The 21,589-nt window shown below is 48.7% G+C and overlaps 1 protein-coding gene across 1 annotated transcript in view; it reads left to right on the top strand.

The window, feature by feature from the left end:
• The window catches only part of CHAT (choline O-acetyltransferase), a 43,601-nt gene that overhangs the window by 16,499 nt on the left and 5,513 nt on the right, over positions 1 to 21,589 (top strand). The window contains exons 7-12 of the mRNA XM_026481512.1: positions 10,618 to 10,787; positions 13,337 to 13,437; positions 14,302 to 14,430; positions 15,860 to 15,982; positions 18,660 to 18,801; positions 18,940 to 19,002. Coding sequence (XP_026337297.1) covers positions 10,618 to 10,787; positions 13,337 to 13,437; positions 14,302 to 14,430; positions 15,860 to 15,982; positions 18,660 to 18,801; positions 18,940 to 19,002 — 728 coding nt within the window. The remainder of the gene's footprint in view (positions 1 to 10,617; positions 10,788 to 13,336; positions 13,438 to 14,301; positions 14,431 to 15,859; positions 15,983 to 18,659; positions 18,802 to 18,939; positions 19,003 to 21,589) is intronic.

Here is a 21,589-nt window from a genome sequence, read left to right as displayed (position 1 = left end):
CCTACTTCTTGGCTATTACAAATAAAGCTACTATGAACATTATATATATATGTTTGTGTGTGATCGTAAGTTCTCATTTTAGGAAAAATTCCAGGAATAAAATTGATATCTGCATGTTTAGCTTTTAAAGAAACTCCTAAACTGTTTTCCAGATTGGCTGTACCCCTTTACATTCCCATCAGCAGTGTCTGAGCGATCCAGTTTCTCCGCATCCTGGTCAGCATTTGTGTTGTCACTATCTTTTACTTTAGCCTTTCTAATTGGTGTGTAGTGATATCTTATTATAGCTTTAATTTACATTTATCTAGTGACTAATGATGTTGAGTATCTTTTCATATGCTAATTTGCCATCTTTATATCCTCTTTTGTGAAATGTCATTTCCTGTCTTTTGCTCATTTTCTAATTAGATGGTTTGGGTTTGGGTTTTTTTTTGTTTGTTTGTTTGTTTTTACTATGAATTCTGAGAGCTGTTTATATATTCTTTAGTAGCCCTTTCTTGGCTCTGTGGTTCTATATTTTCTCCCAATCTGTAACTTACGGTTTCATCTTAACATGGTGTTTCACTGAACAATTGTTTCCAGTTTTGATGAAGTCCAATTTGTCTATTTTTTCCATTACTGGATCGTGCATTTGGTGTCAAGTCTAAGAATTCTTTGCCTAGCCTTAGATCCTAAAGATTTTCTCTGATATATTTTCTAAAAGTTGATATTACATTGGTACATTCAAGTTTATGATTCATTTTGAATTAAATTTTTTTATAAGGTATGAGGATTTATAGCCAGGCTTTTTTTCTTTCTCTCCTTTTCTTTCTTTTCTTTCTTTCTTTCTTTCTTTCTTCCTTCCTTTCTTTTCTTTTCTTTTCTTTTCTTTTCTTTTCTTTTCTTTTCTTTTCTTTCTTTCTTTCAGCCTTGAATTCCTGTAATAAGCCCCACTTCTGTATGTAATCTTTTTGTATGTTGCTTAATTCTATTTGCTTATATATTGTTCAATATTTTTGTATCTCTATTCATGAGGATTATTGGTCTGTAGTTGGTTGGGTGTTGTGGCTTTTTTTCTTCTTTGTACTGTTTTCATCTTGTTTTGGTATAAGGGTAACACTTGATTCATAAAATGAATTGGGAAGTGTTCTTTCGTCTTACATTATCTGGAAGAAATTGTATAGATGGGTTTTAATCCTTCCTTAAATATTTGGTACAATTGTCCAGTGAAAACTTCTGGGCCTAGAGACTTCTTTTTCCAGAGTTTAAAACTTCTAAATTCAATTTTCCTAATAGTTATAGGGCTATCCAAATTATTTCTTTTATATATGGTGCATTGCGGTAGTTTATACTATTCAAGAGATCGCTCCATTTCATCTCAGTTGTCAAATTTAAGTCTGTAGAGTTGTTCATAGTATTTCTTTATAATCCTTTTGATGTCTTCAGGGTCTGTAGTGCTATCCCTATTTCATCCCTGATAGTGTTCTCTCTCTCTCTCTCTCTTTCTCACAATCTTGCTAGAGATTTGATTATCTTCTAAAGGAGCTAGATTTCTTTTCATTGTTTTTATTGTTTTGTTTTCAATTCTCTTGGTCTCTGATTCTTGTTATTTCCTGCCTCTGACTGCTTTTGATTTATTCTGCTCTTCTCAAAGGTTCTTCAGGTAAGAGCTTATAGAATTCGTTCTAGACTTTTCTTCTTATCTATGTCAGCATTTGTGCTATACATTTCCTTTTCAACAGTGCTTTAGCTGTGACTCACAAATCTGGATAAGGTGTATTTTTATTTTCACTCATTGCAATGTTTTTTTCTTAATTTCCCTTAAGACTTTCTCTTTCATCCATGGGTTATTTGGAAGAGTATTATTTGGTTTCCAAATGTTTGGAACTTTTCTTGTTTTTTATTTTTACTTAGATTTTGTATGTCTGAAAATACGTTTTGTATGATTTCAATTCTTTTCAATTCATTTGAGGGTGTTTTATAGCCTAGGATATCGTCTACTTTGGTATATATATTCCGTGGGCATTTGAAAAGAGTGTGCATTCTGCTGTTGGGTGGAGTGTTCTACAAATGTCAATTAGATTGATTGATGGTATTTTCTATAGCCTTGCTGACTTTCTGTCTAGTTGTTCTATCACTTATCAAGAAAGGAGTGTTTAAGTCCCCAAGTATAATTGTAGATTCGTCTCTTCTCCCTTCAGTTCTGTCAGTTTTTTCTTCATAAACTTTGTGGTATGTTTGTTACCTACACACTTAGGATTGCTATGTCTTCCTAGCAGACTGACCATTTTGTTTTATGTAATGCCCTTCAGTGTCTCTGGTAATTTTCTTTGCTCTGAAGCTTACTTAATCTGATATTAATAAGGCAACCCCTGCTTTCTTTTGATTAATATTTCCTTGATATATCTTTTACCTTTCTTTTACTTTCAACCAATCTATATCATTACATTTGATGTGAGTTTCTTTTAGATAGAATATAACTAGGATTTTTTTTTAAAATCTGCTTTGTCAATTTCTATCACTGAAATTATCGATATGCTGGGATTTCATGCTGCCATTTTGTTTTTTGTCACCTCTGTTTTTCAATTCTTGCTTTCTTTTTCCTGCCTTCCTATAGGTTACCTGAACATTTTTTAGAATTCCATTTTGATGTGTCGTAATGTTTTTAGTGTATCTGTGTGTAGCTTCTGTAGTGGTTTTATAGGTCTTACTATATATATACGATTTATCACTGTCTATATCATTGTTGCAATTTTGCCAGTTCTAGTGAAATGTAGAAAGTTTACCACCCTTTACATCCCTTTACTCTCTCATAGTCATAATACAACTGTCTTAATTATTTCCTCTATTATAAATTAGAGCCACATCAGGCAGTGTTATAATTTTACTTCAACAGTGAAACATCATTTTTAAAAACTCAAAAAGAGAATGAAAATTTATTTACTGAAATATTTACTCTTTCTATTCTCCTTCTTGACGTTTCAATGTTCCTTTCTTTATATAACTTCCTTTTTTTGAGGGGGAAATTCCTTTAGCTTTTCTTTTAGGGAAGGTCTGCTGTGGACAAATTCTCTTAGTGTTTCCTCATTTAAGAATGTCTTGATTTCCCTTTTCTTCCTGAAGGATATTTTTGCTAGATCTAGAATTCTGGATCGACAGTCCTTTTCTTTCAGCATTTGAAAAAGGTTGTGCCACTTCCTACCAGCCTTCGTGGTTTCTGATGAGAAATACATCATAATCTGAATTGTTTTCCCCCCTATAGATAAAGCATCATTTCTCTCTCTCTCCTTTCAAGATTTTTTTCTTCGCCTTTAGTTTTCAGAATTTGGCTATGATAATGTCTTGGTGTGGATTTCTTTGAATTTATCCTGTGTGGAATTAACTGAATTTTGAATCTTTAGGTTTATGTCTTTTGCCAAATTTAGGAAGTTTGGGCCATTATTTCTCTGAGTACTTTCCTGCTCTGCTCTTTTTCCTCTCTTTCTGGGGATCCAGTGACATGATTGTTAGATCTTTTGTCCCACAGATTTTTCAGTTTTATGATGATTAATTTAAAAATATTTGTCACATAATTCCAACATTCCTGTCATATCAGTGTTGGGCATCTACGGGTTGTCTTTTTTCATTCAAGCTGAGATTTCCCTGGTTCTTGATATGATAAGTGATTTTCTGTTGAAACCTGGATGTGTTCTATGAAGAGACTCTGGATGGTATTTAAACCTTCTGTTTTAGCTGGCTTTCTGACACCACTCCAGCAGGAGCAGGGCTGGGTGCGGCCTTCTTATAGCCAGGTGGACGTAGAAGGCCAGGTTTCTCATGAAGCCTATATTGACACCCCGGGGGAGGGTGCTCCTTATTACTGGTAGTGAGAGTGGGAATTCAGGGTCCCCACATGTTCTCTACTGATGCTGTCTGTGAAGCAGTTGTGGTGGGGGCTGCCATCCAATGGAGAGGGTTACCGCAGCTTCCATCTGAGACCATGCCTTCTCTGATACCTTCAGAGGCCGAGCTGCTTCATGCCAGACTGGTTATGGTGGAAGTCTAGGCTCACCACTCTGCCTTGGCTGGAATGGAGGAAGGTTCTTATCTAAAAGTTTCCTGCCTTGCTAGTCTTTCTCTTTCCTGGTCCTTTGGCTAAAGAAAGTAGGCTTTTGCTGGATTTTTTTGTTTGTTTGTTTGCATTTGTTTGTGTTTTTTGTTACTGGCTATTTGAGCTCCAAGTCTGGGAAATTTTACATAAAACAGAAAATCCAGTGTATCCGTTTCTTAGGGATACCATAACAAAATACCACAGACTGAGTGGCTCAAACAACAGAAATCGATTTCTCACCCTTCTGGCAGCTAGAAGTCCAAGGTCAAGGTGTTGGCAGGCTTAGTTTCTCCTGAGGTCTTTCTCTGTGGCTTGCAGATGACCAGCATCTTACTGCATCCTCCAGTGGCCTCCTCTCTGTGCACATGCATCCCTGGTGTCTTTCCCTCTTCTTATAAGGCTAATGGTCATATTGGTTTAGAGCCCCACCCTTATGACCTCATTTAACCTTAATTACCTCTTTAAATGCCTCATTTTTAAATACAGTCATATTGAGGGTTAAAGCTTCAACATATGAATTTCAGGGTGGAGGGGACATAATTCAGCCAGAACACCAGGGAATTCACCATCATGCCGTTCCTTAGGTCCTGAGGCCCCTAGCCCCTCTCTCTCCATCTTTCAGAGTCTTCTTATGTTCATTTTAAATATAGTGCCCAGGATTTTTAGTGGAAAGAATAAGGAAAAGCCCACTTGATGTTCCCGGAAGCAGAAGTCCCTCCCTTTTGAACTCTTTAAAGAGACTTTTGTAACTCAAGTAAAAGCCGTACTGATGTGCAAGAGCCAGGTTTCACTGGGTAAGAAATACCTTTGTTGAAATTTCCATAGCCTCTGGGGACTGGGAGCATAAAGATTATTCCATAAGCCATAGAGTAGAAAAGAACATGGGATGTGTGATGGCAGATTTCCATCCCAAAAGGAGATACAATGGCTTCATCTGGGGAAGAAAAATCCTCAGATGGGATTGACAAAGGTTTAAAAGCTCTAAGCCTCGGAAAAGGAGCCTAGTGCCTCCATCTCCCTCGACCATGTGAGGCAGGACAGTAGGAATGTGACTTGAGCCAACTTCCCAGGGGATAGACCAGAGAAGGCAAGTGTCCAAGACAGAGCTCTGTGTGTGTGCACACACGCACACACGCGCACACGCACACACACAGGTAGAGGTGTTGGGGAGCAGCACCTGATTTCTGCCGCTCTCCAGAGACAGAGGTGCTGTGTTCCTTCCATCTTCGCTCACCTTAGTCACAGTCTGTAAGCTCTCAGTCTCTAACAGAAGTTCCAGGGTCCTCCAAGGCCTCGTGGCCTCTGGAATTTCTACATCACCGAAGCTGTCAACTCCCCAGGCGTGGGTGGCAGAGCAAGCTCCTCCTATTACTCAACTCCGACTTCTCACCATTAAGCAGGGGCTCCTTGAGGAAGATTGATTTACCGCATTAAACGAGCCTCCATGTGCTCGATGAGAATGTCACAAGACAAACGGCTCCTGCCGCGTGCCTCCAGCCCACCGCCCCCTGTTTCCATTACACTGGGGCCAGAGTCATGGTGGATGAGTTTGGGTGTAGTTCATTTTCTGCCTTACACGATAAACTTGTCAGCCTTTGACCGATCAGCTACTCGTAGGCAGGGAGTTCATTTGCAAGGCCACCTGGCATCCCAGCTCTGCTGTCCTGCTCCCATTTCACCCTGTCTAATGAGCCAGGACCTGGTTACCGTTGGTTGGCGCTGAGCTCTGGGGCCCTGCACAACCTGCCCGCAATGGTGAGGGCTCAGTCCCTCCTCAGGGGTCCCTCTCTCCTGCCTGGAGGCGGTGGGGGCACTGATTGCTGGGGAGCCGTCCTTGTTTGCTGTCAGCTTTGAGTTGCCCAGCTGGGAAGGATTGTGCCAAGTGTTCATTCTCCTTCCCCCAGGATGTGTTAGGCCTACTCCCCAGCATCCTGGCTAGACAGGCCTGCCCACTCCATACTGGCCTTGGGGCTGTTTCCAAGGAAATTTTGGTGTAGGCAGATACCCAGCCTGGGCTCTCAGAGCTCACTGAGACATGGCCAACAAGGCCTAGATGTAAAGCACTGGAGCTGCCCATGGTCCGTAACTGGCCTCTAGGCCCACACCCTCCCCAGGCTGCTAGACGTCCTAGACTCTGCTCTGACCACATCAACCCCTGCCCAAGATCCTTTGGTGGCTCCTTGTTGTTGCTAGATGAAACCCACATTCCCGATCCTGCCATTCACAGCCCCTGCTGATCTGTTCCCACCCTGGGCATTGGGGTTGCATGCCTGGGATCAAGTCTAGCTCCCTCAATTTACTGGGTGACCTTAGGCAAGACATTTAGCTCCTCTGTGAATGGAGATGATAAAAATGCTTATCTCGTGTTCATCAATATGAGGACTTAGATTTATGCCTGGCACATAGTAGGTGCTCAACAAAAGTTAGCTAATAGCATCACTTCACTGCATTCTTCAACCTCCCCTAAATCCTACATGCCTTCACCTACAATCTTGGGGTGAACTGCAGCCTGGTCTGCTCACTTACAAGTTTCACCCACAAGCCTAGGTGTCTACACCCCAACCCTCAGAACATTTTCCAGCACTGCTATCTCCCTCCTGACATGCATCTTCCTTCCTCTCTGCCTATTTGAATCTGACCCCAGCCTGGCCAAGGCCTTCTTCTGCTCTGAAGTCACCAGCCAACCTGGGATTCGAAAGGAACCCCCAGAACAGCACACAGGGCAGGACCAGGCACCAGGGCCATTGGCAGGGACTCCTATTAGAGCATAAAGGGGCAGGGCTGGGAGGCTTGTAAAAGGTAAGGAATCCCTTCCCTATCTCTATCCCCTCCCAACCTCTCACTATCCCCACGAGACTCCAAGCCCCAAAGGTAATGGTTTTCTGACCTTCAAGCCAGCTGGTCTTCTCTAGGTTCCCTCTCTAACTGCATACACAGATCTCAAAAACTCACCTGTCCATGTACACTTAAGTCCACTGCCAGCCATGGACATTTTCCTGTGCCCACCTGGGCTGGGGACCCAGTCCCTGCCCTCTGCAAGCTCACAGATATGGGGGAGGAGACTAGATTGGGCTTCTGGGGCTGGACTGGCAGTGACTGCTTGAAGCATGGGGAGGTCTGAGGTCAGCAGCAGGGCATGTGCTGTAGGGTCATGCACAGTGTGGTAGGAGACAATGGGTATAGAGGGGACTGGTCCAGCCCTGGACCTAGGTGCTGTACGAGGCCAGACTAGTGGACAGAGCAGAGATTCTTTGTCTGCACTGAGCAAGGAGCTGGCATGCTGTGGGTGTGAGGAGTTCTGGAAGGCAGGAGCTCTGTCTGGGCTGCTTCCACCCAGGCCAGGCATAGGGCCAGTTCCGTTAAAGGATTGGGGAGCTTGGAAGGGGGGTATGCATGAAACTTTGATAGGCAGAGTAGGAGAAGGGCCTCTATCCAGGAGACATCCTATGCTGTGGTGAAGAGATGAATGAGCCCAGGTGTCCAGAGAATGGCAAGAGGCATGAGGTCGTGGATTCAGGGGAGGTGACCTCAGAGGGCAGCATGGTGAGCCATGGAGCCCAAAGGGCCATGTTTAGACTCAACTTCTTGAGCAATAGAAATCATTTCAGGTTGAAGACGGTAGCGCAGTGGCTGCACCTCCCTTGAGGAGCAGAGAGCAGGGGAGTTTCCCCAGAGCTTCAACTGGGTTGCTTTACCTGTAGCTCCTCAGGGCATGGCCTAAAGCCTTGGAGTTGATCAGACTCCAGGAAAGGAGGCTATGCGGAAGATAAGGAGACCATGCAGAAGATAAGGAGTCATGCTGGCCATGCAGAAGATAAGGAGTCATCCTGGCCCCATCGGGATCAAGAGGGGTCCTGAAAATGTGGTGCTCTCCAAACCCTCATTCCATGCAGAAAGTGGGGAAAAGATGACCCAAGGATGGGCTGGCTTACTTGTCATTCTCCCTCCCAGAGTGGAAGGCTTGCTGTGAGAAGGATTTGCAAGTGGGAGGATGGGGATGGGTGGAGACTGGAGACTCTCTTCCATGAGATGATAGATGGACACCTCTCATGAACTGGAGAAATCACGTGGGCAGAGCAGGGAACAGCACGGGTGGCCTTAGCATCGTGTGCCTAGCTCATGTTGCAGAGGCCCAGGGAGAGTCTTACGGACTGCCCTACTCAAGGCTAGTGCACTGGGAGAGAGAAGTTGCCGCATGCCCCAGTGAAGGTCAGGGTGAGGCTAAGAGGAGGGAGGAACAGACAGGACCTCATCAAGGCTCCCCTGGGTCCTTAGCTGGACAAAAGGAAGGGCAGGCTCCCATTGGTAGTGTTGGACTGTGTATGGACTCAGCCTCCCACTGACTGGGGAAGGTACGGTTGTGCCTGGCTCCAACCCACAGGCAGGACCTGGCTGGTGAACAGAGACCCTGAGCCTGAGGGTGTCAAAGCCACACCTGCTCCCACACATTCCCTGGACTTCAAGAAAGCAGATTTCAGATGGCTGTGAGAGATGATGGGCATAATTTTTGACGTGAGGCTCTGGAAGAAGAGAAGCCTCCAGAGCCAGGGGCTCCGAAAGAGGAAGTTCTGACTCAGCAGTAAGTGGGATCCCAGTAGGGAAGGAAAGGGCAGGAGCGAGAGGTATGTGTGCCTGGGCTTGGATCTATTTCCTACAGGCAGTAGGAGAGCCAGCACTCAGGACCAGGGCCTGCCCAAGTGCTTGCCTTGATGGGACAAGAGGGAGAAGGGAGGGTCCTGACTGTCACCTTGGAGGGCTCCTCAGCCCGCAGAATGTTTCTCTCTGACAAATAGCCTCCTGCACAGGGACCTTGGATTTCAATACCTACAGGGACCAAGGAGGTTGAATGAATGAGAGAAGACTATGGTAAACCAAGGGTGCAGTTTCTCCGCTCCAGCTAACTCTTGCAGTGCGAGAATGTGAACCCACCATCACCAGATGGTATAAGTTAGGATTCGATTTGGCCACATATGACAGAAAACCCAAAATAATAGTGGTTTAAAGAAAACAGAGGTTTCTCTCTCTCTCGTATACCAGAAATAACCATCAGAGCTGATACATGGTGGCTAGGATTTTTCCTTCACTGCAAATGTGTGGCCCACAACCATATGATCCAAAATGGAAGCTAGAGGTCCAGCCATCACACCTGTGTTCCAAGCAGTAGATAGAGGAAGGTGGGAAGAGGAGCCAAGAGCACCTGCTAGTTTTCTTTTTTTTTTTTTCTTTTTTTTTAAAGACCTTACTCATCTATTTGACAGAGAGAGACAGCCAGCGAGAGAGGGAACACAAGCAGGGGGAGTGGGAGAGGAAGAAGCAGGCTCACAGTGGAGGAGCCTGATGTGGGGCCCGATCCCATAACGCCGGGATCACGCCCCGAGCCGAAGGCAGACGCCCAACCTCTGTGCCACCCAGGTGCCCCCACCTGCTAGTTTTCTTTAAGAAAGTCTGTCATATAGTGTTTTTAAATTTTGTCGGCAGAATTTAGATGTGTGGTCTCCCCTCACTGTCACCGAGGCTAGGCAGGGCAGCTTCAGCTCTGGTTCTCCCTGCGCCAGGCTAAAACCAGGCACTCTGTGACTAAAGGGAGAATAGATATTGCCATATGCAGCTAGCAGTCTCTGCCCCATAGTGCCCCCTTGCCTCCAAATACTTCATCCCCCATCTTCCGTGCATAGAATATTCTGGGGCTTGGGGGGAGAGGTAACCCTGCACCTGCATCCAGCCCAAAAGTCTGGGTAGAGGAGGTGGTGGAGGTGGAGGAGGCTACCTGGGGACAGCCCACCCAGCTGGCCCAGCTCTATCTGGGGAGGAACCCTATGCTCAGTGTCCCCCATGGAGAAATCAAGCTGCCTTGGTGACACATCTCCTGCACAACTCAGTGGCTTCTAGCCTATTTGTCCTGATGAGTTCCACATGCCTGAAATGGCCCCAGTGGGCTCACCTGGATATGGCTTGGGGCAGGCAGCCTGGCCCTTCCATCTGCCCTGTGCATTGAGATAACCGCTGACGTGGCTGGGGGCGGGGAGAGCAGCACCTTGACTCCCTCACTTCAGCTCTTCATGTGACATTGACTGATTTTTAAATTTCAGCAACTGATGTTGAAGAATTTTAGTTCAGGACGAACACACATGCCGGTGTGCCAGATGTGGTTCTCAAGTGCCGTGGTCGGGGCGGGGGTACCGTTGGATGGAGGCGTTGGAGCTCCTCCCCTGGCAGGGGCTGGCCTGAGGGTCTAACGCATGGAGAAGGCCCCGCATGAGCCCCCTTCATCCTGGCAGGCAGGCCCGGTGACCACCCATCCGGGGGCAGATCTGGCCACAGCTAAAGAGTGAGCGGGACTCTTGCAGAGACCCTGAGAGGGAGCTGGCTGCTGGGATTGGCACAGAAGCTCACGGCCCACCCACTGGAGTTGGGACAGGAGTCAGGACCTGCTCAGGGGCTGGGGGTCCATGTGTGTTTCTGCCTGTGGTGTGTGGGGCTCCGTGGAGGGGACCTCAGGCCTGGGGTTTGGAGGATAGCGGGTAAGGCCTTGTTTGCCTGGCCTGCAGACTCCACCAACCGGGACGCATTGGATATGATCGAACGCTGCATCTGCCTCGTGTGTCTGGACGCCCCGGGGGGCGTGGAGCTCAGCGACACCAACAGGGCGCTTCAGCTCCTTCATGGTGGAGGCTACAGCAAGAATGGGGCAAACCGCTGGTATGACAAATCCCTGCAGGTAAGCCTCCCCAATGGCACGGCCAGGGGCCCAAGCCAGCAGGTGCTCACGCCCGGCAGGCTCGCTCGCTGGCCTGTGCTGCCCAGAATGCTGCGTCTGGGTCCACGGGACCTGAAGGCACTGGAAATGGGCCACTGGTGTCATCCTCTGGACTGGCCAGAATTCTTTTCAGGAGCAAGTGACCAAACCCAGCTCAAACTCCCAACCTTCCTGCAGTCCCAGGCGTGTGGGACCTCTGGGTCAGACCCGGAGCTCACTTCCCCTCTCCCAGCACACACTGTCAGGTGGGGGCATCCCGGGGGCCCCACTGAACACATCTTCAATGCATTCAGCAAGAATCATGTCTAATGCCCAGAAATGCCAGCTTTTCTGAATCTCCATCACTCTCCCCTGACCGTTTCAACACACCCCCATCCCTGAGAAGTAGGACAGCCCAGCATCCCACAGAAGGAAAGTCATAAAATGAAATAAAGCAATTCCTATAGTTTCCATTCACATGGCATCAACCCAGAAACAAGACATTCACTTTGGCCTGGAGAGAAATACTCATGCGGGTGTGGATGAAGTTCGAGGTTGGGCCCCTTCATTTCTGTTCCTCCAGCCTTTTTTTTTTTTTTAAAGATTTTATTTATTTATTTGACAGAGAGAGAGAGACAGCCAGCAAGAGAGGGAACACAAGCAGGGGGAGTGGGAGAGGAAGAAGCAGGCTCCTAGCGGAGAAGCCTGATGTGGGGCTCGATCCCATAACGCTGGGATCACGCCCTGAGCCGAAGGCAGACGCTTAACGACTGAGCCACCCAGGCACCCCTCCTCTAGCCTTTTTTCTCCAGTGTGTCATCCTGAATCAAACCTTGTTTATTTTTAAAGCCACCCCACTTTCACAATGACCATATTAAATGGCCAACAATCACTATGCTTTGGGCTCTCATTGCTCCCACTGATAAGCATTTCTAGGCAACATTCATTTTTCTCTTTCTCCGGCCCCCATATTCAGCAGGTTATCCTTTTTATTGGTTTGCATATCAATTCTGCTATTTCTGATGAGTCCACTTGCTGCTGCCCCGGCTGTTTTAGCCGCCACCGGTGGTGCTAATGGCTAGTAATCTTTCATGGAGCAGCTGTGGGAATGAAATGATATAATGGATGTACAGGACGAGAAACATAGGAAGCCTCAGTAGTGATTTTAAAAAGGCACCGTTTTCCTCCCTTTTGTTTTAGTGGCAAGGACAGATGACAGCCCACCCCTGGGCTCTTTTCGCAGGCAGAACAGACGATCAGGTGAGCTAGAGAAGCCAAACAGGCTCCAGGGACCTGAGTTGAATGACCAGGAGCTAGTCTCAGGACAGAGAAGCAGGGGACATTGGGGAAAAGAGAAAAGACTGCAAGAGATGAGTTTTGAGAAAGACTATGTGGGAAGGTTGTTTGAAGAATGGGAGTAGAGATTCGGGCCACTGACACTATGTGAGGGACGGGGGAAGACAGGAGGAGAGTCAGCTCACGTGTGTATCGAGCGTTACGGTGCCCCGGAAGGGCATCAGTAAAACTGTCAGTAGCTTGTTGATTTGCTTGCTTGTTTATGGATGGCGGACTAGACGTGACGCTGTGCCGAGCCGGTCTATGGGCAGCCCCACTTTATCCGGGTTACGCTTTAACAATCAAATCACATTCTTCTCATTCTTTTCTCCCAGCATGTCTATACATGCTGAGTATGTCCTTTTTCCAAGTCAGCTAAGTACAGCCTTTGCCATCCCTGTGGACCTTTCCTATACCTTCTCTCTAATCCTCATAACAATCCTGTGAACTGGGCTTTATCCATTTGAAATGGGAGCAAACTGAAGCCAGAGAGCTGAAATGGCCTGTCAAAGATCTCCCAGCTGGCAGGTGGCCATGGCGGACCTGGTATCTGGGTGCCTGACTCGAAGCCCAGGCAGCAGTTCGTGAAGCATCCCCACAACACCTTTCCTTCACTCCCATCAACAGACAATTTATTTCTCCCTAGGAATCCGCACATCATCCAAATTGGATCACTAACTGTCAATCACTCATTCAACAAAATTACTGAGCACCTGCTATGGGGTAGACACTGGGCTAGATCCTGGGAATAAAATCAATGGTGGCCAAACATACAGGGTCCATCTAGACACGTGCACGAAGCTGTACAGGATCGTGGCCCTGTTGCACACTGTGAGGGGGAACCAGGGCTTAACAGAAGCCAGAGGAACTTGCCCGTGACCTAAGCAAGAGTGCACAGCTTCAGGGTGGGCTCTTAGGACTCCCTGGGCTACTTCACAGGGAACCTTGGGCTCCACCCTCACTGTCCGGAGCATTTCTGGGAAGGAGGTCACCTAATAGAGCTGTCTTGAGGCCCCCATATTCTCAGGTCATGGCAATTTCATATAACATTCTTTTGGGGAGATAATGTGCTTTGGTGTTCTGGGAGGAGAGATCCCCCCGAGAGGCCAGGGAGATCCGGCCTGGAGCCAAGTGGCCAGTTTGAAATGCAGACGACCCGACCTGAGGTCCACTCACCTCTCTACTCATTATTGCAGTTTGTGGTGGGCCGGGATGGCACTTGTGGCGTGGTGTGCGAACACTCCCCGTTTGATGGCATCGTCCTGGTGCAGTGCACAGAATATCTACTCAAGCACATGTGAGTCTGGGGGCAGGGCAGGGGAGGCAAAGCCAGACTGCCAACGGACTGCCAAGCTAGGCCATGAAAAATTTGGGTTGCCACCGGGGGGCTGCATTAGTCTGGAAAGTGTCTTAGCAAAAGATGGTTTCGAAAACCAGCTTGACATCAGACACTTTACCTGCCGCGGGCAGTGGGGGCAGACTGGATATCAGGTTTAGGGCAGTTAGGGAGAAGCTTGACAAAGAATTCTTAGCCAAAAAGGAACATCTGCTTTGGCCCAGGGAAGCCCAGACCAACACCTATTTCTTATTCCGAGTCTGGGCGGGGCCGACTGTTGACCCAGCAAAGAGGAGGGGAGGTCTGTGAGTTCCACCTCCTTCCACCCCCATGGGCTGGATATCTCTCCCTAGCTTCCAAGCTGACCAGACTGCGTGCTTCTCTATGCCTTAAACATACCGAGTTCCTTCCTCCATTCATGGTTTGTCCATTCTCTCCTTCCAGAATCTTCTCCCTGAATCTAAGTTCTAAATCTCTTCCATGATTTAGGAACTCTTTAGAATCCCTAAAAGCCCATACCCACCCTCATAGACACACAACACAGTTTGCTTCTTAATTTCTCTCCACGGGTTTCCTAAGTGTTAGTGGGGCAGGAAAATGCGAAAAGAAATGGCAGGCCCTGGAGTCAGGCAGAACTGGCTGGAATCCCGGCTCTGCTAGGTGCTTACTTGGGTGGTCTCTCTGACTGAGTGTCAGTCTATTTATCAGGGGTGGATCAGGGGCAGCTCCCACCCCCTGAGGCTAGGATGACCGCAGAGGGCAATCACTGTTGCCCGCAGCCCTCAGCTGCCAGGGCCGCAGGCCGTCACCTGTTTGTGCCTGCAGGGTGACAAGCGCCAAGAAGCTGGTCCGAGCCGACTCTGTCAGCGAGCTCCCGGCCCCCAGGAGGCTGCGCTGGAAATGCTCCCCGGAAATTCAAGGCCTCTTAGCCTCCTCGGCGGAAAAACTTCAACGGTAGGAAGTCCAAGCCTCTTTTAGGGCGATGCTCTGGGGTCACCCTGTGTCCACCCTCACCCCAACCCCCTCCACCCGGGATGATGAGGCCCCCTGGAAGTTTCCAAAGACCCCAGCTCTTCTGCTTCCCCCTGCCCACCCCCTCATGGAAATGTAGTCAAAATAAGAGGAGTTATAACTCTCGGGGAAATAACCTTGCTGAAGTCTCCATCATTTCCATAAAATGCAAACATGGAGCTATTTTTTCATGGGTTTCACCTGACTGAGCCGAGTCATGGCGGGGAAATCATCCCCCTGCTTTCGGGGGGAGTAATAAACAACTGGTTTGAATAGGTCATTTGAATCCAAGCTATTTCAATTTGCTTGAATTTACACTGCAATGTGACAAGGGGGCCTTTCTCCCCAGGGGAGAGAGGCAGTTCAGTCCCTAATGGGACCCATGCAGGAGGGCCGGGGTGGGTGTGGGCCTCTCTGGGGGGCCTTTCTGGGGGAACCTTTCTGGGGGGTTCCCGCACTGGCACGGTGGCAAGTTGTGGAGGGAGCTGAAGGCTGGCCACTAGATCTGGCCCTTCTCAGTGTTCATTGCCTCATTCGGTAAGCGAGCATCGTTCGTTAATTCATCCATTCATCAAACGTGTGAGTGCGCCAGGACTGTGGAAAGACTGAGGACACAGAAATGAATATGCCACCGAGCCTGCCGTCCACATTTCAGCGGAGGAAGTAGACCCCCAGACCAAAACGTGTGACACAAATGCTCAAACCAGATAAAGACATACAGGCCTAAACACACAGAGGACACAGCAGTGGAATTCTACCAGGACATTGTGGGAGGGCTTTGCAACAATGGGCCTTGAAGGATGGATAGGAGCTCGTGGTGCAGGCAGCTGGAGAAGAGGCAGAAAGGCAGCTTGTCCAAGCTTGTACAGGTTCATAGAAGATCTTTGGGCAAAGGCGGTGGGCCAAGTCTGGCAGAATGGCCAGGACGCCAAAAGAATCTGAGGATGTGGGACTCACCTTCCCAGCAGGTCAGAAGTATGGCCTCTTTCAGGCCCACTTCTGTGGGCAACGGGCTTCTAGGATTTTGTTTGTGGGCAGTGTTCTCCCTGTCCATGCAAATGTCTCTCGGGCCCCTGTGCCACCATGCCCCTCCCTGCAGCCAGGCCCCCTCCCCCTCCAGCACAACAGGGCCACCGCCCTGCCTGGTCAAGCCTCCCTTTTCTGCTCAGAGGAACCCTGATCTGGCGTGCCCTCTGCCACTTCCATATGTCAAGGCCTGTCTCTGACACCTGATATGTTCCTGGCGGGCAAGGACCGTGTCCTCCACTTCCAGAGCACTAGGTCGTGGGCCAAGCCTGAGCGACTTGGTTAGACTTTGAGGAGTGTGCATTCTATGTTGCACGCAATAGCACCTCTTCTTTTTCTCCCACAGAATAGTAAAGAATCTCGACTTCACTGTTTATAAGTTTGATGCCTTTGGGAAAACATTCATTAAGAAGCAGAAATGCAGTCCTGATGCCTTCATCCAGGTGGCCCTCCAGCTGGCCTTCTACAGGTAAGCAAAGCCTGCCCAGATGGGCTGCCCGACAAGCTGCTCTACACTCCAGAGTCTGGAAGCATCCTGGAGGGAGGAATGACTTTCTGTGGGCTTAGAGGATGGGAGGGGCAGGGCAGGCTGCATAGAAAGAGGTGCTGCTGGAACTGGGATTTGAAGTGTGAGTCCAATCTCAGAAAAGAGAAGGAAGGACATCACAGGAAATCGCGCGAGCGAAGGCCCAGGTGCTGTTCCTCCTGCCCTCACCGAGACCACGTGGGCCCCTGCAGCTGTGCCCTGTTCCTTGATAAGGACGTGCAACCAGCAGCCTCCATGGGGCAAGTCAAAGAATGTGAACTCATCCTTGATTCGTCCCCGTCTCTCCTCTTCCAGCCGTGACACCCCAATGGCTTCCCACCATGTTTAGAACAAAGTCCAGGCTTAGAAAGACTCCTTGTGAACTAGCCTCTGCTGGGGCCCTCCTCCCAAGCTCTCTCCCACCTCTAGCCCCTTGCTCCGGCTGAGTCTCGGCCCACCCACCCGCTGCCATCGCCACTCTTCACACACCAGCTCCTCCCCTCCCCCCAGGTCTCCGCCAGGGAGTCAGCCCTCACAGGCCTTCTCTGACCCCCTTCCCTAAAGCAGCCACCTCAGGCCCCCTCGCCACCCAGCTTTCCAGCCTATCACACGGTGCCCTCTTTTTCTTTCATCGCAGTTGTTCATGTGAGCTATCTTGTTCATCGATTCGTCGATTTTGTTTTCTAGACTGTCTCTCCCAAGCCTGACACTCTGGGTATCTCACACACATGGCACAGAGTAGGCGTCAGGACCTAAGTCACAGACGTGAGAAGACACTAGAGGATATTAACTGAGGTGGAAGAGTCAGGTCTGTGGTTTAGGAAAATCTTTATCATGGTAGCTCTGTGCTGGGGACGAGAGAAAGTAGAGAGGAAGGGTTGAAGACAAGGCAGGGAGGCCAACTGGTTTTTTGTAGGACGCGAAAACTAAAATGCAAAGTAGATCGTCCTCAAGACAAGGCTGGCTCCTGTTGGGTCCAGTGTTCCTGAAGCAACGGCTCATACACTGGCCCAGGACCCCAGCAGGACCCACTTTTATTTTGCAATATATGGGGGGAGCGTAAAGTGACCTTGCAATAAGGCCAGGGCAAGGAGGTCTCACTAACGAGCAGACAGCACCCGTGTGGACACAGCAGCCCAGATCCCAGTGTCCTCCCGAGGGGCCATAACTCACAGGGAAAGGAAGTGGCTGCAGCCACTCTGAGCACTCGGACTCCTTGGGAAGGCTGACATCATCCCACATGAGCTCTGTGCTCATCGTGGGGACACAGAGACCTCGCTGGCATTGAGCCGTGGCAGGACCTGGTGTCTGGAACCACTGTCGCCCTTCTGATACTGGCTTGTGGCAGAGATGGGCCATGAGGTCAGGTCCTCCCGGTGTTACTTCAGAGAGCATTCCAGTTCGAGAGCTAAGAGGGCCTAGCGGACCCTGCACAGGGCACAACCTCTTCTACCCTCAAGTGATCTTTGTGCCACTGGACGTGGCCAGCAATGGACATGGCCAGAGGCTCCTGAGCTCCGCAAACCGCCAAAATAGGATCTGCTTCCCATGGAGAACACTCTTCAGAGTCTAAGCCATAACAACAACAAAAATTTTTTAAATCTGCCCCTAGATTCAGCAGAAGCCTGGAGGCTGCCTAGATTGGGGTTGATCAGCCACTAGCCAGTGATGGCATCTACTTTTGTGCTGGGCATGGCCTTTCCCTCCAGGGGCCATAGAGATACAGGAAATGAACTCCCTGCCAGAGTCCTTCCTCCCTGGGGAAATGCGACAGAAGTGTCCAGAAAGTTTATTCACCTTCTTGCCGAGTTACAGCGCCAAGCACTGTGCTGAATCAGACTTGGCCTTCCCCCTCCCAGAACTCCCTCAGCACGGGAGCTACATGCTCTGACAAGGCCAGCATGCAGGACTGTGACTTGCGCTGTCACTGCCCCTCTGTGACTCTGTGTCTTCCTCCTCCCCACCCCCAACACCAAAGACTTTAGTGACGGGTGAGAAAGACGTGTGCCAGCCAGGTGTGCAAGCCTTGGAGTGCTCACTTGGTCTGCCTGCCTAAGGAAGGGACTTTCTCTGGCTGGTGTGGGGAGTGGCTCCTGTCACAGACATCGGGCAGGACAGGCACAGCCATGGCACCCAGCGGTTGGAAGCCCAGCTGACCCCCGACAGGCAGGGCCTGTGCCGCAGTTTCCACTCACGACCACGAAAGCCCCTCCTTGCCTCGACCCTTAGGTCAGGGCTGAATTGTTCTAAATAAAACAGGATTCCCTCAAGGGTGTGAGTGATTAATTACACAATGATGCCATTCTGTGCTATGAATCAAACCCTCATCAGGTCTCGAAGAAAATTCTAGGTTTCCCACCAGACTGGGGTTTTTTGAAAAGTCACCTGTCACTTCTTTATTTTATATCCACGCAGTGTCCCCAGCGGATGCACGCGCACGCAGCTCTCCCGACACTCCTCTTTGGGAAATCTCTAGAATTCTATTAACATTAACATGAAATACTACGCCAAGTAGAGTGGGGCTTGCACAACGAAAGCCCGCAGAGGCTGTTTTTCTGTCGGCGGCTCTGGCTTCCCGAGACTGCGACGCCAGTCGCCCCTCCTCGCTCGTCTTCCGCAGGCTCCACGGGACGCTCGTGCCCACGTACGAGAGCGCGTCCATCCGCCGCTTCCGGGACGGCCGCGTGGACAACATTCGCTCGGCCACGCCGGAGGCCCTGAGTTTTGTGAAAGCCGTCGCGGGCCGCGAGGCTGCGGCGCCGGTAAGTCCGCTCCGTGTCAGGAGCCCGGGCCAGCGAGGCGGCGAGCGGCTGCCTGTCGTCCGGGCTCCGCGACAGCCGCCGCCTTCGCTTGCTGGTCACCCAGTGGCCCCGTAGAGCCCGCCTCTGGTCTGTTGACAGGAGTCGGAGAAGCTGCTGCTCCTGAAAGAAGCCATCCGAGCCCAGACTGAGTACACGGTCATGGTGAGTGAGGGGCGCCTTCTCGGGGGCACTCATGACCGTGCGCTGTGCCCAAAGCAGGGCCGACAGGCACAGGGCCACGGCGCGGGACCTGGGTGACAGCTGGGCCACCCGCCACCCAGCGACTTGACCAAAGCCATGCCTCTCAGAGCTTTTTTTCTTATTTTTAGAACCTGGGTAACACAGCCCTCATTTTCACATGGATTTTACAAGAATACCATGAATGATCGTTGAAAAAACAGTAATGATAATAATAGCACCAAATAGGTATAGCACGTTAGAGTTATACAGCGAGAAAAGTCCACTGTGAGAGAGGGCAGCCAAGCCTGGCAAATTGTGGTGGCTTGCACACCTTGCATGACTGCAAGTGAGGCAGTCTTTATTCCCACCTAGAGCTGGTTTCGCTTTCTTATTTTCTGTCCATTTATATTGCCTATGAATAAAAAGTCTTCGCTGAAAATTAATAGTGAAATCAAAATTTTATTTATACTTTTTTTTTTTAAGAGAGAGAGAGCAGGGAGGAGGGGCAGAGGGAGAGGGAGAGAGAGAATCTTAAGCAGCTCCATGCCCAGCGTGGAGCCTGGCCCAGGGCTCCATCTCACGACCCTGAGATCATGACCCAAGCTGAAATCAAGAGTCAGACGCTTAACCCACTGAGCCACCCCGGCGCCCCAAAATCAAAATTTTAAAGGAAATGTTCTCTTAGTTTAGGGCAATACTTTCTTTTCTAGCATGGCAGAGCCATCATTTGCATACAAGTAACAGAGAATAAGCTACTACTTGGACTGGTGATCAATATATCAATTGAAAATTATTCTGATACAGTCTTTGAAGGCTCATATAATCTGTGAAAAGGGGTTGAACGAATTGCACTCTATATACTTGAAAGCAAGGACAATACATATCTGGGTTTTAGAACTAGCCAATGTAGACTTCTTTCCAATTCAGCTGCCAGGTCACTAATTCATCTGAAGAGTTAAGTGTTAGTTCTGTTTGGGGAAAATCAAGCTCAATCTCGTGTATTCAGTGGGTATTTTTGGTTTTCCTGTTTAATGCCGGACAAGGTGCTGGGTGGTAGGAAATAAAAGATTAAGTCCATAACCCCTGTCCTTAGGGAGTTTACTGAGTAGCTGAGAGGAAAAGCCCTTAAATGATAAATCTCATCCCATGTGAAAAGAGCCCTCAGGAAGTACAAGAGAGCATGGAGGGGCAAGCTAGTTCCTCTGCCTGGGAAAGCCAGGAAGACTTCCAAGAAGAAGTGGTGCTTGATATGAGAATTGAAGGAAGAAGAGGTGCTTGTCAGGTGGATATAGAAGGGAAGAATGGTCCCAGAAAGGAAGAGTATGTGCAAAGGCAAAGAATCCTGAGAGAATAAGACACATTGGAGGAAAATCAAGTAGTTGAGTGTGTACAGCTTGCAAAGGACAGAGGAGCAGGGGAGCTTATGATATGGGATTTTTCAGTCACCAGGTTTACTCTGGTGACCAGGTAGAAGAAGGACGGGTTGGAGCACGGGTGGTCTGCCAACACTCAGTGACACTAATTAGGAACCTATATAATATTTAGGTAGAGCTGAGGTAAGGACTGAAATAGAGCAGGGGCAGGGGATTGAAGAGGTAGACATCAACTTCTGCTTAAACATGGTGGACACAAGGGTTTACTGTCACTCCCTGTGAAATCCTCAAAAATATCAGCAAAGGGGTTTTTTAAGCCATGAATACACTAGGCAAAGAGGATGGGAAAGGAAGGGACAACAAAGTTTCCTAGTTGGAAAATAGAACAGATGGCCACTGACTTAGCAAACCAGAGGAAGCTGAAACCCAAGCAAACAGTAAGGGAGACCCAAGAGCCCAATGAATCGTACCACAGAACCACAGAATGGCTAAGGCAGTGGAGGCACCCCCCAAAAGTACAGGTGTGTGCAGGGCTGAAAAGAAGAGGATTGGTGATGATCTCTACAAGAAGCAGTTAGACCCTCAGTTCCTTTCCACTACCCCACGCAGCTAGGTGACTACCCTCCCCTTTGTCAATGATAGGCTAGAAGCTTATCCTCCAGAGAAGTTGAAGACAGAGGACTCTAGATGTGGGGACACCGGGCAGAGCTCAGGGAGGGTTAATCAAATTAAACAGGGTGATTAATCAAAGTCTACCTACTCAGCCCCAGGGCCATTGGGAAGTACTTTTATTACCACCTCTCTCCAAGTATGAGATTAGAGGATTTCTCCATGGTGAAACTGACCAGGCCAAGAGAACAAAATCAGAGACACTGACAGCTGGGGTGTCCAATGAAATAGCCCAGCCAGCTCACCTCCCAGTGAAATCTACCAGATGGCAAACACAGGCTTCTCCTTGTATCTTCTAATCATTCTTTCAGTGTTTTCTGAAATATAAACAGGTAGCCATTAATCATCAGACACTGAGGAAAGCTGCTAACATAAGACACAAAAGCCAATACAATTGTTTTTGTGTAATTTTTAAATTTTTGTTTAATTAAAAATTAAGGAAGCAGGAGAACATTTTTTAAAACTGTCATTGAGATCCTCTGAAAGATAATGAACTTATTGCATCCATTAATAAGAACATGAAACTT

Source organism: Ursus arctos, unplaced genomic scaffold, assembly GCF_023065955.2.
Source record: "Ursus arctos isolate Adak ecotype North America unplaced genomic scaffold, UrsArc2.0 scaffold_7, whole genome shotgun sequence".
NCBI lineage: Eukaryota > Metazoa > Chordata > Mammalia > Carnivora > Ursidae > Ursus > Ursus arctos.
The sequence above is the reverse complement of the archived record's forward strand: the minus strand, read 5'-3'. Positions and strand labels throughout refer to the sequence as shown.